The following is a 15820-nucleotide window of genomic DNA, read 5'->3' as shown; positions in this document are numbered from 1 at the left end:
ATATTGTAAAAAAAAGAAAATATATCCATTTATATGTATTTTTATGGCATAATTACAAAATATTCACATTTGATCATGTCAAAACCCATTGATCTTAATGATAAGACTGAATGTTTTGGTCACCATGAAGGGATCGCCAATGCTTCAAAGCAGTGTATGGGGCAAAACGGTTAGGGCCTCTCCTTCTTACTTCCCTCCTACATGGAAGTCATTATGCGGCAACTGGGGAAGGAGGCAGAAAAAGAAAACCTAGTCTTTATCTTCTGTATCATGCCTTGTTCTTATAAAATTAATTGCCTTTCATATGTTTAATTATTTCACTTCATTATTTTAAATTTATTATTGATTTACTCATTTTCATTTAATTTTTTTGCAATTTTAATTAATTATTTACTTAATTATTATTAACTTTATTAAAATTTTATCCCTTTAGCTTTTATCTGGCTCTAAGATTGAATTAATGATTGACTAATGTAATTTATTTACTGATTATACTTGCAAATATTTTATATTATGATATGCACAAAGCAAGCAAAACTGTTTCATGAGTGAATATGTGCATTTCATTACATAATATGTTATACAATATTTAACAAACATTAATACACTAATATTATAGCTGACTTTTGAATATATGTAAATCAAACCTCCATTCATTAATACATATATATATGAACCATTTATTTTGAGAGTGGTGTTAAGTCCCCTTTTTTTTTTCCCCCTTTTATCGAGACATATAAATATTAATATTTTAGTCAATTAAAAAACATAAATAAATTAAAACATAAATAAATTGTACTAAGTTTGGCAATCTTTCAATAAATTTAGAAATATGCAATTTGATTACATAAATGACTTTTATTTGAATTTAACTAAAATAATATATTCTTCTGGGTTATAAATGCACTTACACCACTTTAATAATTATTGAATTGAAAAAATCATTTTATTTCAATACTCAAAAATTTAATTTTACTTGAAATACACTGTGATTTTGTTTATTAATAAAATAATAATAATAAATAAAATATTGGTTTTATTCTTAATATTAAAAAGATTTACTTATTGTTAAACTACTTAATGATAAGTGTATCATTACTGTGAGCTTAGATACTTTTTTTCATCTAAGCTCATTATGTGGATGCTTTTTTAAATATTCATGATGCACAGAAGATATAACTGCATCACATCCTTATATTTTTCATATGTAATGAGTTAAACATCTTTATACAAATGCATTAGTGTAATTCTTCCAAATTTTGGCAGTCTTCCTCGACTAGTTGGTGATAAATCTGAAGTCTTAAATTCCATGTCCTACATTAATGTTTTATATAAAATAGTATTTTCTGCACTTTTACAAAACCTCATCCAATATATTTTCAACGCTCCAATATATTCAATACTCAACGCTTTAGCGCATATAAAACTTCTACTTACAATAAACAACTACCACGTGCGAATAAAGTGCGATTTAAAGAGACGTCATAAATCGGAAACATTTAGTTCCCCGTTTGTTTATATAATCAAAAACACGTGTATGTGAGTCATGCTTCTCTCATTTCGAGTAGAATGTCTAATGTACATGTATCTGAAACATACAGTGCCATCTTGTGCCAGAAATTATAGTTTGAAAAACGTTCCAAGGTACTGGCACAAATACGTGACATTCGGTAGAAAACGCAACAATGCTCTGGCACACCTGCGCGTTGGCCGGTAGATAAGTGTGTTCGTTGCTGGCACGTATACGTGACAGTCGGCACGAAGGGGTTAAAGAAAACAGTTCCTTAAGTGATAAGCTAAATGAACAACAGATTCAAGAATTGCATGATACGCTGCTGAAGTTTTCAAAAATCTTTTCTAATAAACCTGGAAAAACTCATTTAATAATGCATGATATTCAAGTTGACAGAAAACACCCCAATCCACTGTAAACCATACAGAATGTCTCCTAGACAAACGGATATATTTAAAACAAAAATCGATAAAATGCTTCAGCATAAAATAATTGAAATAGGAGATTCAGATTACACTTCTCCTATAATTTTAGTAGAAGTAGCAGGGAGGGATCCAAGACCTTGTATCGACTATAGAAAATTGAATAAATTGACTAAAACACAATTCTTCCCCTTGCCTAACATCGCACAATGAGTAGAAACGGTAGCAGGAGCAAAATATATAACTCTTTTGGATTTAACAAAGGGATACTGGCAAATACCTTTAACACCTAATGCTCAAAGATTAGCCACTTTTGTTACAAGTTTTGGCACATTTAGACCTCTACGAATGCCTTTCGGTCTTAAAAATGCACCATTTTCATTTAGTAAAATGATGGCCGAAATCCTTCACGGTTGTGAAAACTTTGCTGTTCCATATTTAGATGACGTGACAATCTTTTCAAACACCTGGGAAGAACATCTAAGTCACCTGAAAGCCGTTTTGTCCAAAATAAAGGACGCTGGTCTAACTATTAAACCAATAAAATGTAAATTTGCTCAAGATAAGATACAGTAAAATATCTAGGACATATTGTAGGTCGTGGTATAAGAATGCCAAGTGAAGTGAAAGTAAAAGCTATTCTTGATTTTCCAGTGCCATCCACAAAAAGTCAAGTCAGAGCATTTTTAGGATTAGCGGGATATTATAATCATTACATTCCCATGTTCTCATCTATCGCAGCACCTTTAACAGAAACTTTGAAAGGAAACTTAAAGAAAAGGAAAATAAATTGGACAAAAGAGTACACAAAAGCATTTGAAGAGCTAAAGGAGAAACTGTCTCAAAGGCCTATACTACATGCACCTGATTTCAATAAGGAGTTTATTTTGCAAACTGATGCTTCAAACTCTGGTATGGGTGTCATTTTAGCTCAAAGCGATGAACGAGACAATGAACATCCAGTATTATACCTCAGTAAGAAGTTTACAGAAACTGAAAAAAAGTACTCTACCACAGAAAAGGAATGCGCCGCCATAATATTTGCTGTAAAGAAACTTCAATGTTATTTAGACGGGCATACTAAATTCCTCATTATGACCGATCATAATCCCTTAATTTGGCTCAAAAATAATGTGAGTCTAAATACACGACTTATGAGATGGGCACTAGTACTACAACCCTACAATTACACGATCGTTCATCAAAGTGGTAAAAACTATAAAAATGTAGACGCATTAAGTCGTACTCCCTGGCCTGATTAAATAATTTGTTTTTCTAAATAGATAAAAAAAAAATATTTTGTTCCTTTCTCTCTTCCTCAGTGTATGTTATTATGTTATATCTTGTATCTCAATTCTGTATTGTGCTGATATTGTTGTTTTGCAAAAAAAAAAAAAAAAAAACCTGTAAACTTTAATTTATAAAAATATAAATTAAAGTTTATCTAGAGGAGGGGAGAGGTTGTAATATCTTGTTATTTAATAAGTAAATATAATTATTGTTGAAGTGGCAACGCCATATTTGTATTAAACCGTTACTCAGCAACGTGAGATATTGTTTTAAAAAAAGATTAGAATTCTGTAGATTTTACCAGCTAGGAGTAGTATAAAAATTTTGCCACTTAAGAATTGTATAAAATTTGTCTATCACCGCGAACTAGAAATAAAATTTATGTTCTACTAAGAAGATTGTCTGTTTTGTAAATTACTGAAAAACACATTACAGGGCATACCCATCTGGAAGTATCAGACGAACTTGGAATTGCCCAGAGTGTCATCTCCAGGCTTTGGCAACGATTCCAAGATGATGGTAATGTGAGTAGATGTTACAGCACAGGTCGCCCCAGAGTTACAACGCCGAATGAGGACTAGTATTTGGCAGTTACTGCCAAAAGAAACAAGAGGAGCACAGCCTGAGACCTGTCTCATCAGCTGTCTTCAGCCACTGTACAAAATTCAAGGCACTGTACAACAATTTCAAGGCAGACCGTGTACAGACGCTTAGGGCAGATTGGTCTATATGCTTGTACACCTGTCAGATGAGTTCCACTTACTGCAACTCACTGTCGCCTGCGGTTAGCCTGGAGTAGAGAGCATGCATTGTGGACACTGCAACAGTGGGATTGTGTGATGTTTTCCGACAAGTCCAGATTTAGCTTGCAGTCTGATTCTCGCCGGACTTTCATATGGAGAGCTCCAGGTACCCGTTACCACCAAGAAAACATCATTGAACGACACCGTTACGGTGGTGCAGGAGTGCTCGTCTGGGGTGGAATTATTCTGGGTTCCAGAACTGACCTGCTTGTTCAAATTGGAACCATGACAAGCCAAATGTATCGGAACGTCATTCTGGAACAACATGTACATTTGTTTTGGGGCGCCATGGGCGCACAATTTGTGTTTATGGATGACAACGCCCGTTCTCACCATGCAAACATCGTAAGTGAATGCCTTCAATCGGAGGATATCATCCATATGGACTGGCCAGCATTCTCACCGAACTTGAATCCAGTGGAGCACGTGTGGGACATGCTTGGCCGACGAGTTGCAGCCTGTCAACCTCCTCCTACATGTCTACCGGAACTTCGGAGAGCACTGCTTTTTGAGTGGTGTAATATCCCCCCAGATCAGATCGATAATTTGATACTCAGCATGACCAGGCGTTGTACGGACTGTATTGCATCGTCTGGGAGACATACAATGTATTAACAATCATACCAACCATGTAATATTGGTTTTTTGTAAATTTTTTTTTTTTTTTTTTTTTTTTTTTTTTTTGTAATTTGCTCCAGGGAGAAAAAAACGCTAATTTTTTTAATAATATCAAACATACAGCATCTTTTTTGCTCTTTACCTTTTGTTTAATAAATAAGCTTTACAAATAAGTCAAATTGGTTTGCTTCTAACTCTTCCTTTGCCTGATTTTGCATTATCCTTAATTTATGGACATGAGTGTAATTTATTTTCAAATATAAGGACTTATAAACACTTATAAGGACTGCTACGATCCCTGTGACAGATTAAGGATCACAGCAGATGATTCAAAACACTATTAAATCCCAAAGGAGAAAAAAAGCACATCAAAGCCAAATTAACATAGAAAATACGGATTTTTCCTTTTGCCGAAGCAGATAAAATACACATATTATTTAAAAATATGTATATATATATATATATATATATACATAAAAGGTAAAAACTATGTAAAGGAAAATTCTAACTTTAATTTTCATGTCCCTTGAATCTCTATTTTAATTTGGTTATTTCTCCTCTCTATTCTAAAAATAATAATTGCTCTTAATAAATCTCTCTAAACTGCATCATTTCAAAATAAATGACTGCCATATTATTCTTACACAAAGCTCATGATGCAGATAGTTATATACAGCTTCAGTCAACAATGATTTTAGAGAGTTATTAACTAGCCAATCAAAGTAAACTTAAACCTAATCACTTTGAATAGGGATTTCATCTTGAACATATCACATTCGCTTTCTGCTTTACTTGCAAGTTAGATGCAAAGCCACTGCTTTTCTCTTTACCACAATGGCATCAAAAATATAAAAAGTTCCAGAACAAGCACTTACTGTGTCAATTCATCAATGCTTGGTTGAAAATGTTTTGTCATCAAGAATAAAAAGAAATATTAAATTTTGACCATAACATAAAAAATTGATACTTAAATACAAAATTATTTTTGATAATCTTAATTCTAACTTTATAAATAATCACAGCAATTCATTGTAAATATAAAGTAACTGAAAATTAAATAGCAATATACCGCTCAGCAAAGATTCTTTTTCCTTCATGTTTTTTCTTAGATTTTATTTTATCATGAATCTGAAAACGAAATTTGATCACAAATTAATCAAATAATTTTGTCATATTTCCATCATATTAATATTTAGAGGAATATAGTTATTGAAACGGTATAAATTAATGTTTTTAATAAAAATTACTATTTGAAATATAAAATTAAAAAACAGAGATTAAAAACCATTATTTTAAAATACCTTATAATAAACGTATTAAAAATTCAGTACAAAAATTATTTAATGCAAAATTTTCAAATATACATAAAAAAAGGACTCACATCATTAAAGCAAACACCACAAAAATTTAATTCACATGCATCACATTGCCATAGTGCTTGATTTAATTTACAGTGCCCACAACTAACTGTATCTAAGAAAATGAAATATATTTCAGGAAAATTCACATTGCATCAACCTATGAACAATTTTCTAGAAAAAGATGTAGAAACTGTCAGCTTTTATGAGTTAAAAATATTTTTGAATAAAAGAATACTAAAATATCTAAAATTTACTTGAAACTTCAGAGGAATCTTCACATTTTCTCCAACTGATGTTTGAATGAAATTTGTTTTTCAGATTCCTAAAAAAATGAACACACTGCGATTCAGCATACCATAAAAAAACTGCTACAAATATTCAGTAAACAATGATTAACAAAATTAATTTTAAATAGAAATGACTAATAAAAACAAGAAATATTGTTTAAATACAAGCATTCCCTAAAATAAGAATAAAAACCAAGGTGTCAGCAATATATATACAAAAAAAAACTATTACAGAATTTTTAAATACAGTAGAATACAAAGGTAATTCAATGAAGTAGCAAAATCATTTCACTAGATGGACACAGAACATAAAGTAGTTCCCTATTTCACACTACAAATATGCCCTAACCTTTTTTATTTATATGGTCTATTCCTGATTAACCAGTTGTGGATTAAACTCAGTTTCTTAAAAAAAAAAGAAAGAAAGAAAGAAAAAAGAAAAAGAAAGAAACTCACGTGGTCACCACGTGACTTCCTTGTACGCCCTATTAAATTACACATATTTTTTGCCTCACTATATTTAAACTTAGTACTGCAAATTATTCTGACTTAATTAACTGATTCCTCAAGGTAAGTTGAAAATGACACCAAGAACTGCATATTTTGAAATTAAATACCGGTCAATTTTTGCCATACGGAGGCCAAACTTCATTTTTATTTTTTCATAACAAGCACAAAATTTTCTAAATATAAGTATAGGAACCGAAAGACCGCATTAAAAATTAGATTTTATTATACATACGTACGGATATCACAGAAAATTCCTTTTGAATCCACTTTTGAAAAATCTGATGTGGGCACCACAAGACTTCCTTATATGGGATATTTAATTATACTTTTTTTTTTTTTCTGCACTTCATTCAAAGTCATTTCCAGAAATTTCATTAGAGATAGTATCTTTCTTATTCAATAAATTCATTTCCCACTTCACAGCAAGGCAAAAATACATAAAAACTCAAATCATCATCATTAAAAATTGTAATACCCACCCCCCAAAAAACTAAGGCTGCCATGCACTTTATTTTTATTTATTTTGAATCCCCTCCTCCCCCAATTAAAGTTTCTATGCAAAAACAAGCAATTCGGTGAATGTGCAGAAAGACAATATTTTCAGTGCACAAAACTGAAAGTTAACCTTTGGTTCCACTGTGAAAAAAGACACTAAAGTTGGTGCACCAACTGACTTATTAATTCATTATTCTATTAACAGTTACAAATGGTGCTCTCGCTAGGCCTAGTGCCACTTTTAAATTGCTGATAATTTTACTACTATTACATGCACATTAACTAAAGGCATAAAAACCTTAACCAGAACAAAAGAACAATATAATTCAATCCCTTTTAAAGCAGAAAATACACATTTTACCAAAATATCAGAGTATAAATAATAATAAAAAATAAATAAATAAATAAATAAAAAAAAGCTCACTCAGCCAGGTAAGAGTGTGTGTGCCTGTGTGTATATATATTGGGTGTGACTGATTGCAACAAAAAAGGGGAGGTGCTCAACTACATGTTCTAGCAGTCCCATATACAAAATTTCAACGATCTACAGCTAATCATTTTTGAGTTATGCAAGATACATATGCACATGCAGGCATCACAAAAAAATCCCTTCTGAATCCCTTTCATAATCCCGCCTGGGAAAAAATAGTCCTTTATTCTGTCTGTATGTACAGATGTCACACCAAAAAAAAAACCCATCAAAATGAATTCGAGAGCTGTCAAAATGGATATCTTCATCAAAATATGATATCTAAAATTTTTCACAGTTACAATACTTACTTTACTTCATACAACAAAGTAAAAAAAGAGTTATTTATTCTGTCCATACACACAGATGTCCCAAAAAAGTGCGAAATTGATTCTTGACTGGTCAAAATGGATATTTCCACTGAAATATGATACCCAAAATTTTTCGTGATACAATAATTCCTTTAGTTCGTACTATGAAGTAAAAAGTTAAGTTTGTTTATTAGAGGACAATGGAAAAATTTCTATCACAAACCAGCAGAATAAAGCAAAATTTTTATGGGAAATACAAAAAGGCGTATAATATGTGTTGGATAACAGTAAAGATTGCACGATGTCACAATATTTAGAAATTGTTTTTATGCATAACAATATGTAATTTAACTGCATATAATCTACAAAATAAAAACATTGCTAAATTGTAAAAATAATTTAAGTGTATAGGTATTAATCATCTTGTTACAAGGTCACACAGATGTTTCTTGTATGGTTTCACCTAGGGGATGGGTTGGACTCAGAATGCAATGATGCCTCTTCGTAACAAAGAGAAGATATTTCTGGTATGAAGATCTTTATACTAGATTTTATACAAGTTGTGACAAAGTCGCATTGTTAATTCTTGTCTGGTTTCACCGTCCAATGTCACACCAATAGTCCCTGAGATAGAAACTCTTTCATCGGGCTTGGAATTGCAGACTGTTGCCTACCAGAGGAGAACCCCCATTTAGTGGAGGATTACCAACACTGTGAGATGGCAGTCAAGGTTTGGGAACGAGAAGCAAAAGAGGTTTCAAGAGAGCATCGGCTGACTGGAGTTTCTGGCTGAGGCTATAAAAATTTTTATGGATGAACTATGACTATTTTAGGTGTGGTGTTGACCTAGCACATTCCTGTTGTGACAATTCCTGAAACTACTGGACTGAGTGTATCAAGTCCCAGATTGTTATTAATCGCACCTGTTAAAGTTATGTTTTTCATTTCAATTCATGTTATTTATAACTTCAGTTGGGAATTCATTTCAACCCTGCAGTACAACAGGGGCTTTGGGTAGCAGGTTCGGGCATTACCCCACAATCTGTTTCATATCGACTATCAAAATATGAGATATATCGACTATCAAAGTATGAGAGTAATATAAGCAAGAACATTGCTTTTAGTGTTTTGAAATGTGTTCTTGTTTGAGTCCAGATTTAATTTACATAACCAAATGAACTTATTCTCCCAATTAAATTACTTAAAAATACAGGTAAATTGTTAATAGCTTTTATCTGTTAATTATTACATGGTTTATTCCCCCATTCCTGTGTTTCAAGAATTGCTAACATTGATTATGAATAACTATATTATGTCATCATCAGTTTCATCCTACTTAATTGAGAATCTTTTGTACATATATATATATGTGTGTGTGTGTGTGTGTGTGTGTGTGTGTGTGTGTGTGTACAAAAGAATGTATACAAATATGTGTGCATGTGTGTAATTTTGGCTATATATATATATGTTTTTATTCCCTGAATCTTTCTTTTCAGCCAAAATTTCAGAAGCTTTTTTTTCCCCTCCTGAAGAAGAACTTGTATGATAGCTCTTGAAATTGATGTGTTTTATTAAAAATCTATGCCAAACTAAGATTGCTTTATTGCTTATTTTAAAATTTTACATTAGCATGTTTCCCCTCTACTTGAATCATATTATTACTGATTATTTCAATCATTTCTTTATTGCCAGTGTCATGATTTTTAAATATTTGTAAGTAATATAGGTGATTTCTTATGCAAGATTCCAAGCCATGTTTCAGACTGTTCCACCTTGTACTTCCAACCATTTGAGGCTCCGCAGCATTCACATTTCCTTTGAGCCAAGCTCTAAAATGCTTCAGAACAGATACCACTTGTTGTGCAATAGGCTAAACCAATGAGGAGAATATGTGTGTGTGTGTGATTATGGCAAAGCCTCGAGAGATATCTGCCTAAGGGGATGGATGCCTTCGTGGAGGGCTTTCTAAGGAAACTGGCTCGTATACACGTTACACAAGGGGAAAACCTCGAAAACGCCCATGCAGCTAGCCCGTTCACTAGATTTGAATCTCGGATCGAACTACCAGTGTTCAGCGACTTTACCGCTTGGCCACTGGTGGGTGAGAGCAGAAATATGAATAAGTTGCAAAAACTAAATAGCTTTTTTCATGACCCTTCTTTCTCATTTAATCTACAGTTCTATTATTGTTTGGTTATTTATGCACAATTACTTACTCAGACTCTGTAATTACTGAATTTAAAAAAACCAAAAACAAAAATGTACATTTAATACCAGCAAAAAAATACTAATAACAGGAAAATCAATATATTATTTCAATCATCTTGAATTACACAGCCAATCTCGAGGCACAGCTGTATCTCAAAATAACAGGCAATGCACAATGCCATTAAAAAGTATTTATATGGCAACCCTGGTATGCAAGTAGCACATGTCTATTTTGGCCCACGTATAATGCAGAAGTTGAACGGATGCCGCGTTACTGATACTCTCATATTTTTTTAAGACAAAACAGATTAATGTGTACACGGGGCAAATGACAGTGCAAAAAAAGAATTTCTAAAAAAATGGTAAGTATTTTATATTCATTTCTTGCTTTTTAACTTTATTACTTACTTTACTTCTTGTGTGGAATTCTTAGCCCACTGCTGCTTTGAAAAATGACTGCCGTCTCTCACATACTAGCAAAAAATTAGTTGCCAGTGAAATTGCAAATGCTTTCCGAAGTTGGCAACAAGTTTGCAACTTGTCCAGGGAGGTGCGGTTAATTTAACAATAATTTTATGAACTCGTTTCTGACAAATATTTCGCCAAGCTAATGTACAAAAGACAACAGACATCTTCAAAATAGCAAAATTTCATATAAGAAGAATTCCATATGAGAGCCATCAAAAAAATAAACCTTAAAAAATACCTTTTTCAAGAAAATTCTATTTCGTCCCTAGGCACACAGCAATCTGTTTTTGCTTTAAAAAAAAAAATTCAGAAATCTGTACAAATTCAGCATCCATACAAATTTTAGCAAAGCACACCACCCAAAACAGACCTATGCTATGCGCTTACCTGGTTGTTATATAAATACCTTTTGGCGACATCATGGGTTGCCATATAACTGTTTCAGCAACATACTGCTTTGCCTCATGAATACTTTTCCATGGGCTTGCAGATAATCAGAAAGTATAAAAAAAATATAGGAACTGGACAAAAATATGGAAACACCTCGTAAAATGCATGTTTAAACTGTAATGTTTATTCTTGCAAAAGCTGTTAGTGGTGCTGAGCCATCTGCACAACATCTTCAATATGTTGTAAGTGTCATTCATCTTCGAGACAGTGTTCTGTGCAATTGTGAGTACATCATGTCAGAGCTAAATGAATTTGAACATGGGCAAATTGTTGGGGCTCGTATGGAGGGTGCTTCCATATTCAAAGTAGCTGAAGTGTTTGATGTTTCAAGACGCACAGTATCAAGGATTTTTAACTCATAGGGGAAAGTCAGAAAAACCACATCTGTTAAATCACAGCACGGAAGAAAACGTGTTAAGTGATCATGACAGACGATCACTGAAGAGATCTATGATGAAAAATAAGAGGACTACAGCTGCAAAAGTGACTGTTGAACTGAATGTAGCACTTGTAAACCCTGTCAGCACCAAAACAATACAAAGGAAGCTCCACTAGCAGAGTATATTTGGACAAGCAGCAATTCAAAAGCCACCCATCAGTGATCAAAATGCCTGTAAGCGGAGAAAATGGTGTCAAAGTCACAAAACCTGGAGTGCAGAGCAATGGAAGACTGCCAATCTGGTTCGATAAATCTTGCTTTATACTGATTCCGACTTCTGTGCGAGTTTAAGTTTCACAAATGTCATCCCAAGAGTATGACGGATACTATTTGCTGCCCCGAGTGAAACATGACGGGGGGTTTGATCATGATTTGAACAGCAATATCATGGTATTCCATGGAAACCATCATTACTGTGCACAGGGTTCGTACACATTTCCTTACATGAAAATTAAGAACTTTTAAGGACCATCAAAGAAAAAATTAAGGACCTATCAGCAAACAAAAAAAAAAAAAATATATATATATATATAGAATAAAGCAATTATCCATACAACCGACTTCATGCTTGTAATTTCACTTTAAGAAACTAACAGAAGTGTGTATTATGCACTATTATTAAATTCACTTTAATACTTACCATAAAACAATTTTGAAAATTAAACTAACTCCCTACAAGTTATGAAGTAAATAACATTAAATTAGGAACATAATTTCTTTAAAAACATGTATAAGTGTGTTTTACACTAATAACAGTCACTATTTTAGAGATTTACATGATTATTATTTAATTTATTTGATATTTATTTAAACACAGTCAACTACTATTATAATCACTATGTAAGAATATTTTGCAGATTAAAATAACTGATTTGTAAACATACAATTTATTTCCTTGGTTTTTTGAAAGATACTAGAATAATAAACTGTACAATAAAAGATACAAAACATTTGTGCTTTTTTTAAATCTGAAATCTTTTCAGCTATTTTAATATCTAATTTATTTATGTCTATTTCCTTTTCTTTAACTATTCTTCTAAGTTCATTTGCTTTGATAAACAAATCAATGTTCATGCTGGTCTCAGCTTCATCTGCTAAAGCATCTACTTCTTCATTAATACCTTTAATGTCCCTTTGAAGAAATTTTTCTTCTGCTTCATATAATCAATTTCTTCCTCAATGATATTTCTTTTCTTCTTTGAATTTTCAGATTTAGCACACATATTCGCAGCCGTAAAAGTCTTAGTTCTTAGTCTAGTTTCTGCGCATGCGTCAAAGTGACGCATGCGCAGAAAGTTTGTAGCTTTGAGGTCCGGATTATGGGTGTCCGAATTAACGACTTTTGACTGTATTAGAGTTCCAATTAATTAGTTTAATAGTAGGAAAATGGAAATTCCTTCTTTTATCAAATAATTTAATTTTGTTGTGTTTAATAATTTGCAGGTCTAGGAATTCAATAGTATCTTGATTCGTATTCATTTTATTAAGTGTTAAACTATTTGGGTAAATTTTGAATTTCTCAAAAGTAGAATTATTATTGAAAGTTATAATATCATCTATGTATCTAAAAGTATGAGCAAATAGCTTTAATTCATTTTTATTTAAACTGAGTTGGAATTTATATTCAAATGTAAAAAGAAATAGGTTACAAATTTGTGTAGAACTGTTTGCTCCCATAGGAATTCCTCTAACTTGCTGAAAGATCTTATTATCGTATTTAATGTAGTTATTAAATAATGCACAATTCAGATAAGTATTCCATCTTTCAATACAAAGGATGTCAAGTATGTCAGGAAAAAGTTGTGGGAGTTGCATTAAACTAGTAAAAATTTCTTCTAATGGTAGAGAAGTATAAAGGTTTTCAAAGTCATAGCAGTTAATGTTCTTGATTGTTAAACTTTTAAAACTGTTGAGAACTGGAGCATTATTATAAATAATCCAACTATAATTGTGTTGTTTGTTAACGAGATGTTAGATTAAATTACATATTTTTTAAGTATAATTGCAAATATGTAATCTATATTCTTTTTATAATTATTTGTACCATTAGCAATAAATCTAAATTTGAGTGGTGATTTATGAAATTTTGGGAGAGTATATAGATTTTCTAATCTATTGTAGTTAGATGGTTGTGAAATTTGCAGTTTCTTATGAAATGCTTTTAGCTTTTTTGCAATAACATTTTCTTGTAGATTGGCGAGTTTGTAAGTAATGGCATTATTGAGTTCAGTATTAATTAATGAGACATAAAAAAAATTTTCATATTATGCTAAAGTTATTATTGGCTTTGTCAATTTTGGTAATTATGAACTTTTGTTTTAAATCCTGTAAAAGAGGTATGAGAATATTCCACTGTAAATGGCTATTAAATTCAATTCTTTGAATTTTTTGCTTGAATTCTTCTAATACTGCATGTTTCCATGCCATAAAGGTAGAATTTGGAATATTTAATTTGAAACTAGTTTTAACTATAAATTTGCCTATATTTTTTATGAAACTTTTAAAACTGTGATGTTTGTTAATTTTTAGTACTGGTCTAAATTTGGTACCTTTTTCCATTAAAATTCTTAAATGTTGGTTTTGAACTATTGCTAAATTGCCTGTTATAATATGTTGATGAAATTTATCTATGAAATCTTTGTATTGAAGCTCTTTACAGTATCAATGGGCTGTAGCTAATTCATGGTGGTTAATTAGTAATTTACTAAGAGGTTTTTGATACTTGAAAGCTGGTGAGATCTGTACTTTGGTAGCTGGAAAAACGTTGTTGTCTTTTTCTGAAAATTTTGCTAAACTGAATATGATCATAGTTAGGATGAAGGAAATTGATTTTGCAGTAATATTTATTGTATTTGTTATTTGTAGAGAACTTATAATTACAAAAGTCAATAATAAGGTCTTTGATAATATTGTGCCCTGTAAAATGCTGTTTTACAAATTTTATTAGTAATTTTAAGAAATTGTGCTTACAAGTATGCAACCAAGTAATTATATTTTTAGTGAAATTATCAGTAAGAAAGTAATTATTTATATTATCGTTTAACTTTTTTGTATCTATTGTTGAAAGAAGTTTATTTTTATGCTTATTACCTGCTCCGGTTCCTCGTAATGATTTTTTACTGAATAATTTAAAATGGCTGTAAGTTGGAATTTCAGAATTTAATTTAATGTGTTGGTTGAATGTATTGAGTCCATAAGGGTAAAGTGTTTTGAATTTAAGCATGTAGAGTGACTTGAAATAATCTAACTTTGTATTCAGGTACAATGTCCAAAATTTGAATATTAATTTTTTTGAAATCATGTATTTGAAAATGTTCTAATTCAGCTGTATTAAGTGTGCTAAAATTAGTAGTTGCAAATTTTTTAATGTGTGCTCTGTGGTTGTTAATTCTTATATTAAGACTATTTTTGGTTTGTCCAATATATACAGTACTTTTATATATAGTACATATATATATATACAATACATATATATATAGTACATATATATATATATATATACAGTACATATATATATATATATATATATATACAGTACAAATTCCGAGATCCGGGAATCCAATATCTGGAATGATCTAAAATCCGGACCTCAAAGCCACCACCAAACAATTTTTTAGGGCTTTTTTGGAGGGAAGGGGTATGCTTTACGCATGCACATTAGATTTTTTTCCTCGTCATAAAAAAACATGCCGGAAATCTCGATTCTTAATCTCAGTTTGGCGCTAAATAAAATATCTCATTATTGAAGAAATAATTATTTTAGCATAAATTTGTGTGATTAGTAACTTGACTCCATAGCTGCGTATCTGCTTGGCATAATCTCAAACCGAAACATTTGTTAATTTTACAGCAACTAATATTTTATATCCTTGATGCCGAAATCGCGAATCATTATTTATTGTATTTTGCTTTCATCACCGCATGTTTATCAACGGATGACAACTTTAGTGATGACTCATGCAGCGATGCCAAATAACATAATATTATCCGATTACAGATTTAAGTTTAATTCGCTAAAATGTTGACAAGGGGAGATTTAACAAAAATTTCTTTCCTTATGCTAAAAATAGATTTTGTTAATGATACTCATATATAGGACAAACGATTATATTTAGTGCTATTTGAATTAAGAATAACTGCTTGTTATTCACATGAAGCCAGAACCAGCGCCAGAGC

The 15820-nt window shown here is 31.5% G+C and overlaps 1 protein-coding gene across 1 annotated transcript in view; it reads right to left on the bottom strand.

Annotated features, from left to right (window-relative positions):
* The window catches only part of qin (tudor domain-containing protein qin), a 255808-nt gene that overhangs the window by 219962 nt on the left and 20026 nt on the right, over window positions 1-15820 (bottom strand). Inside the window, exons 4-6 of the mRNA XM_035358504.2 lie at window positions 6262-6329; window positions 6028-6119; window positions 5716-5774 (exon numbers count right to left, since the gene is read on the bottom strand). Coding sequence (XP_035214395.1) covers window positions 5716-5774; window positions 6028-6119; window positions 6262-6329 — 219 coding nt within the window. The remainder of the gene's footprint in view (window positions 1-5715; window positions 5775-6027; window positions 6120-6261; window positions 6330-15820) is intronic.

This window comes from Stegodyphus dumicola, chromosome 7, assembly GCF_044657685.1.
Source record: "Stegodyphus dumicola isolate Sdum_Otavi_A_Nest chromosome 7, ASM4465768v1".
Taxonomy (NCBI): Eukaryota; Metazoa; Arthropoda; class Arachnida; order Araneae; family Eresidae; genus Stegodyphus; species Stegodyphus dumicola.
Note: the sequence above shows the minus strand (reverse complement) of the source record. Positions and strands in the feature narration are given on the sequence as shown.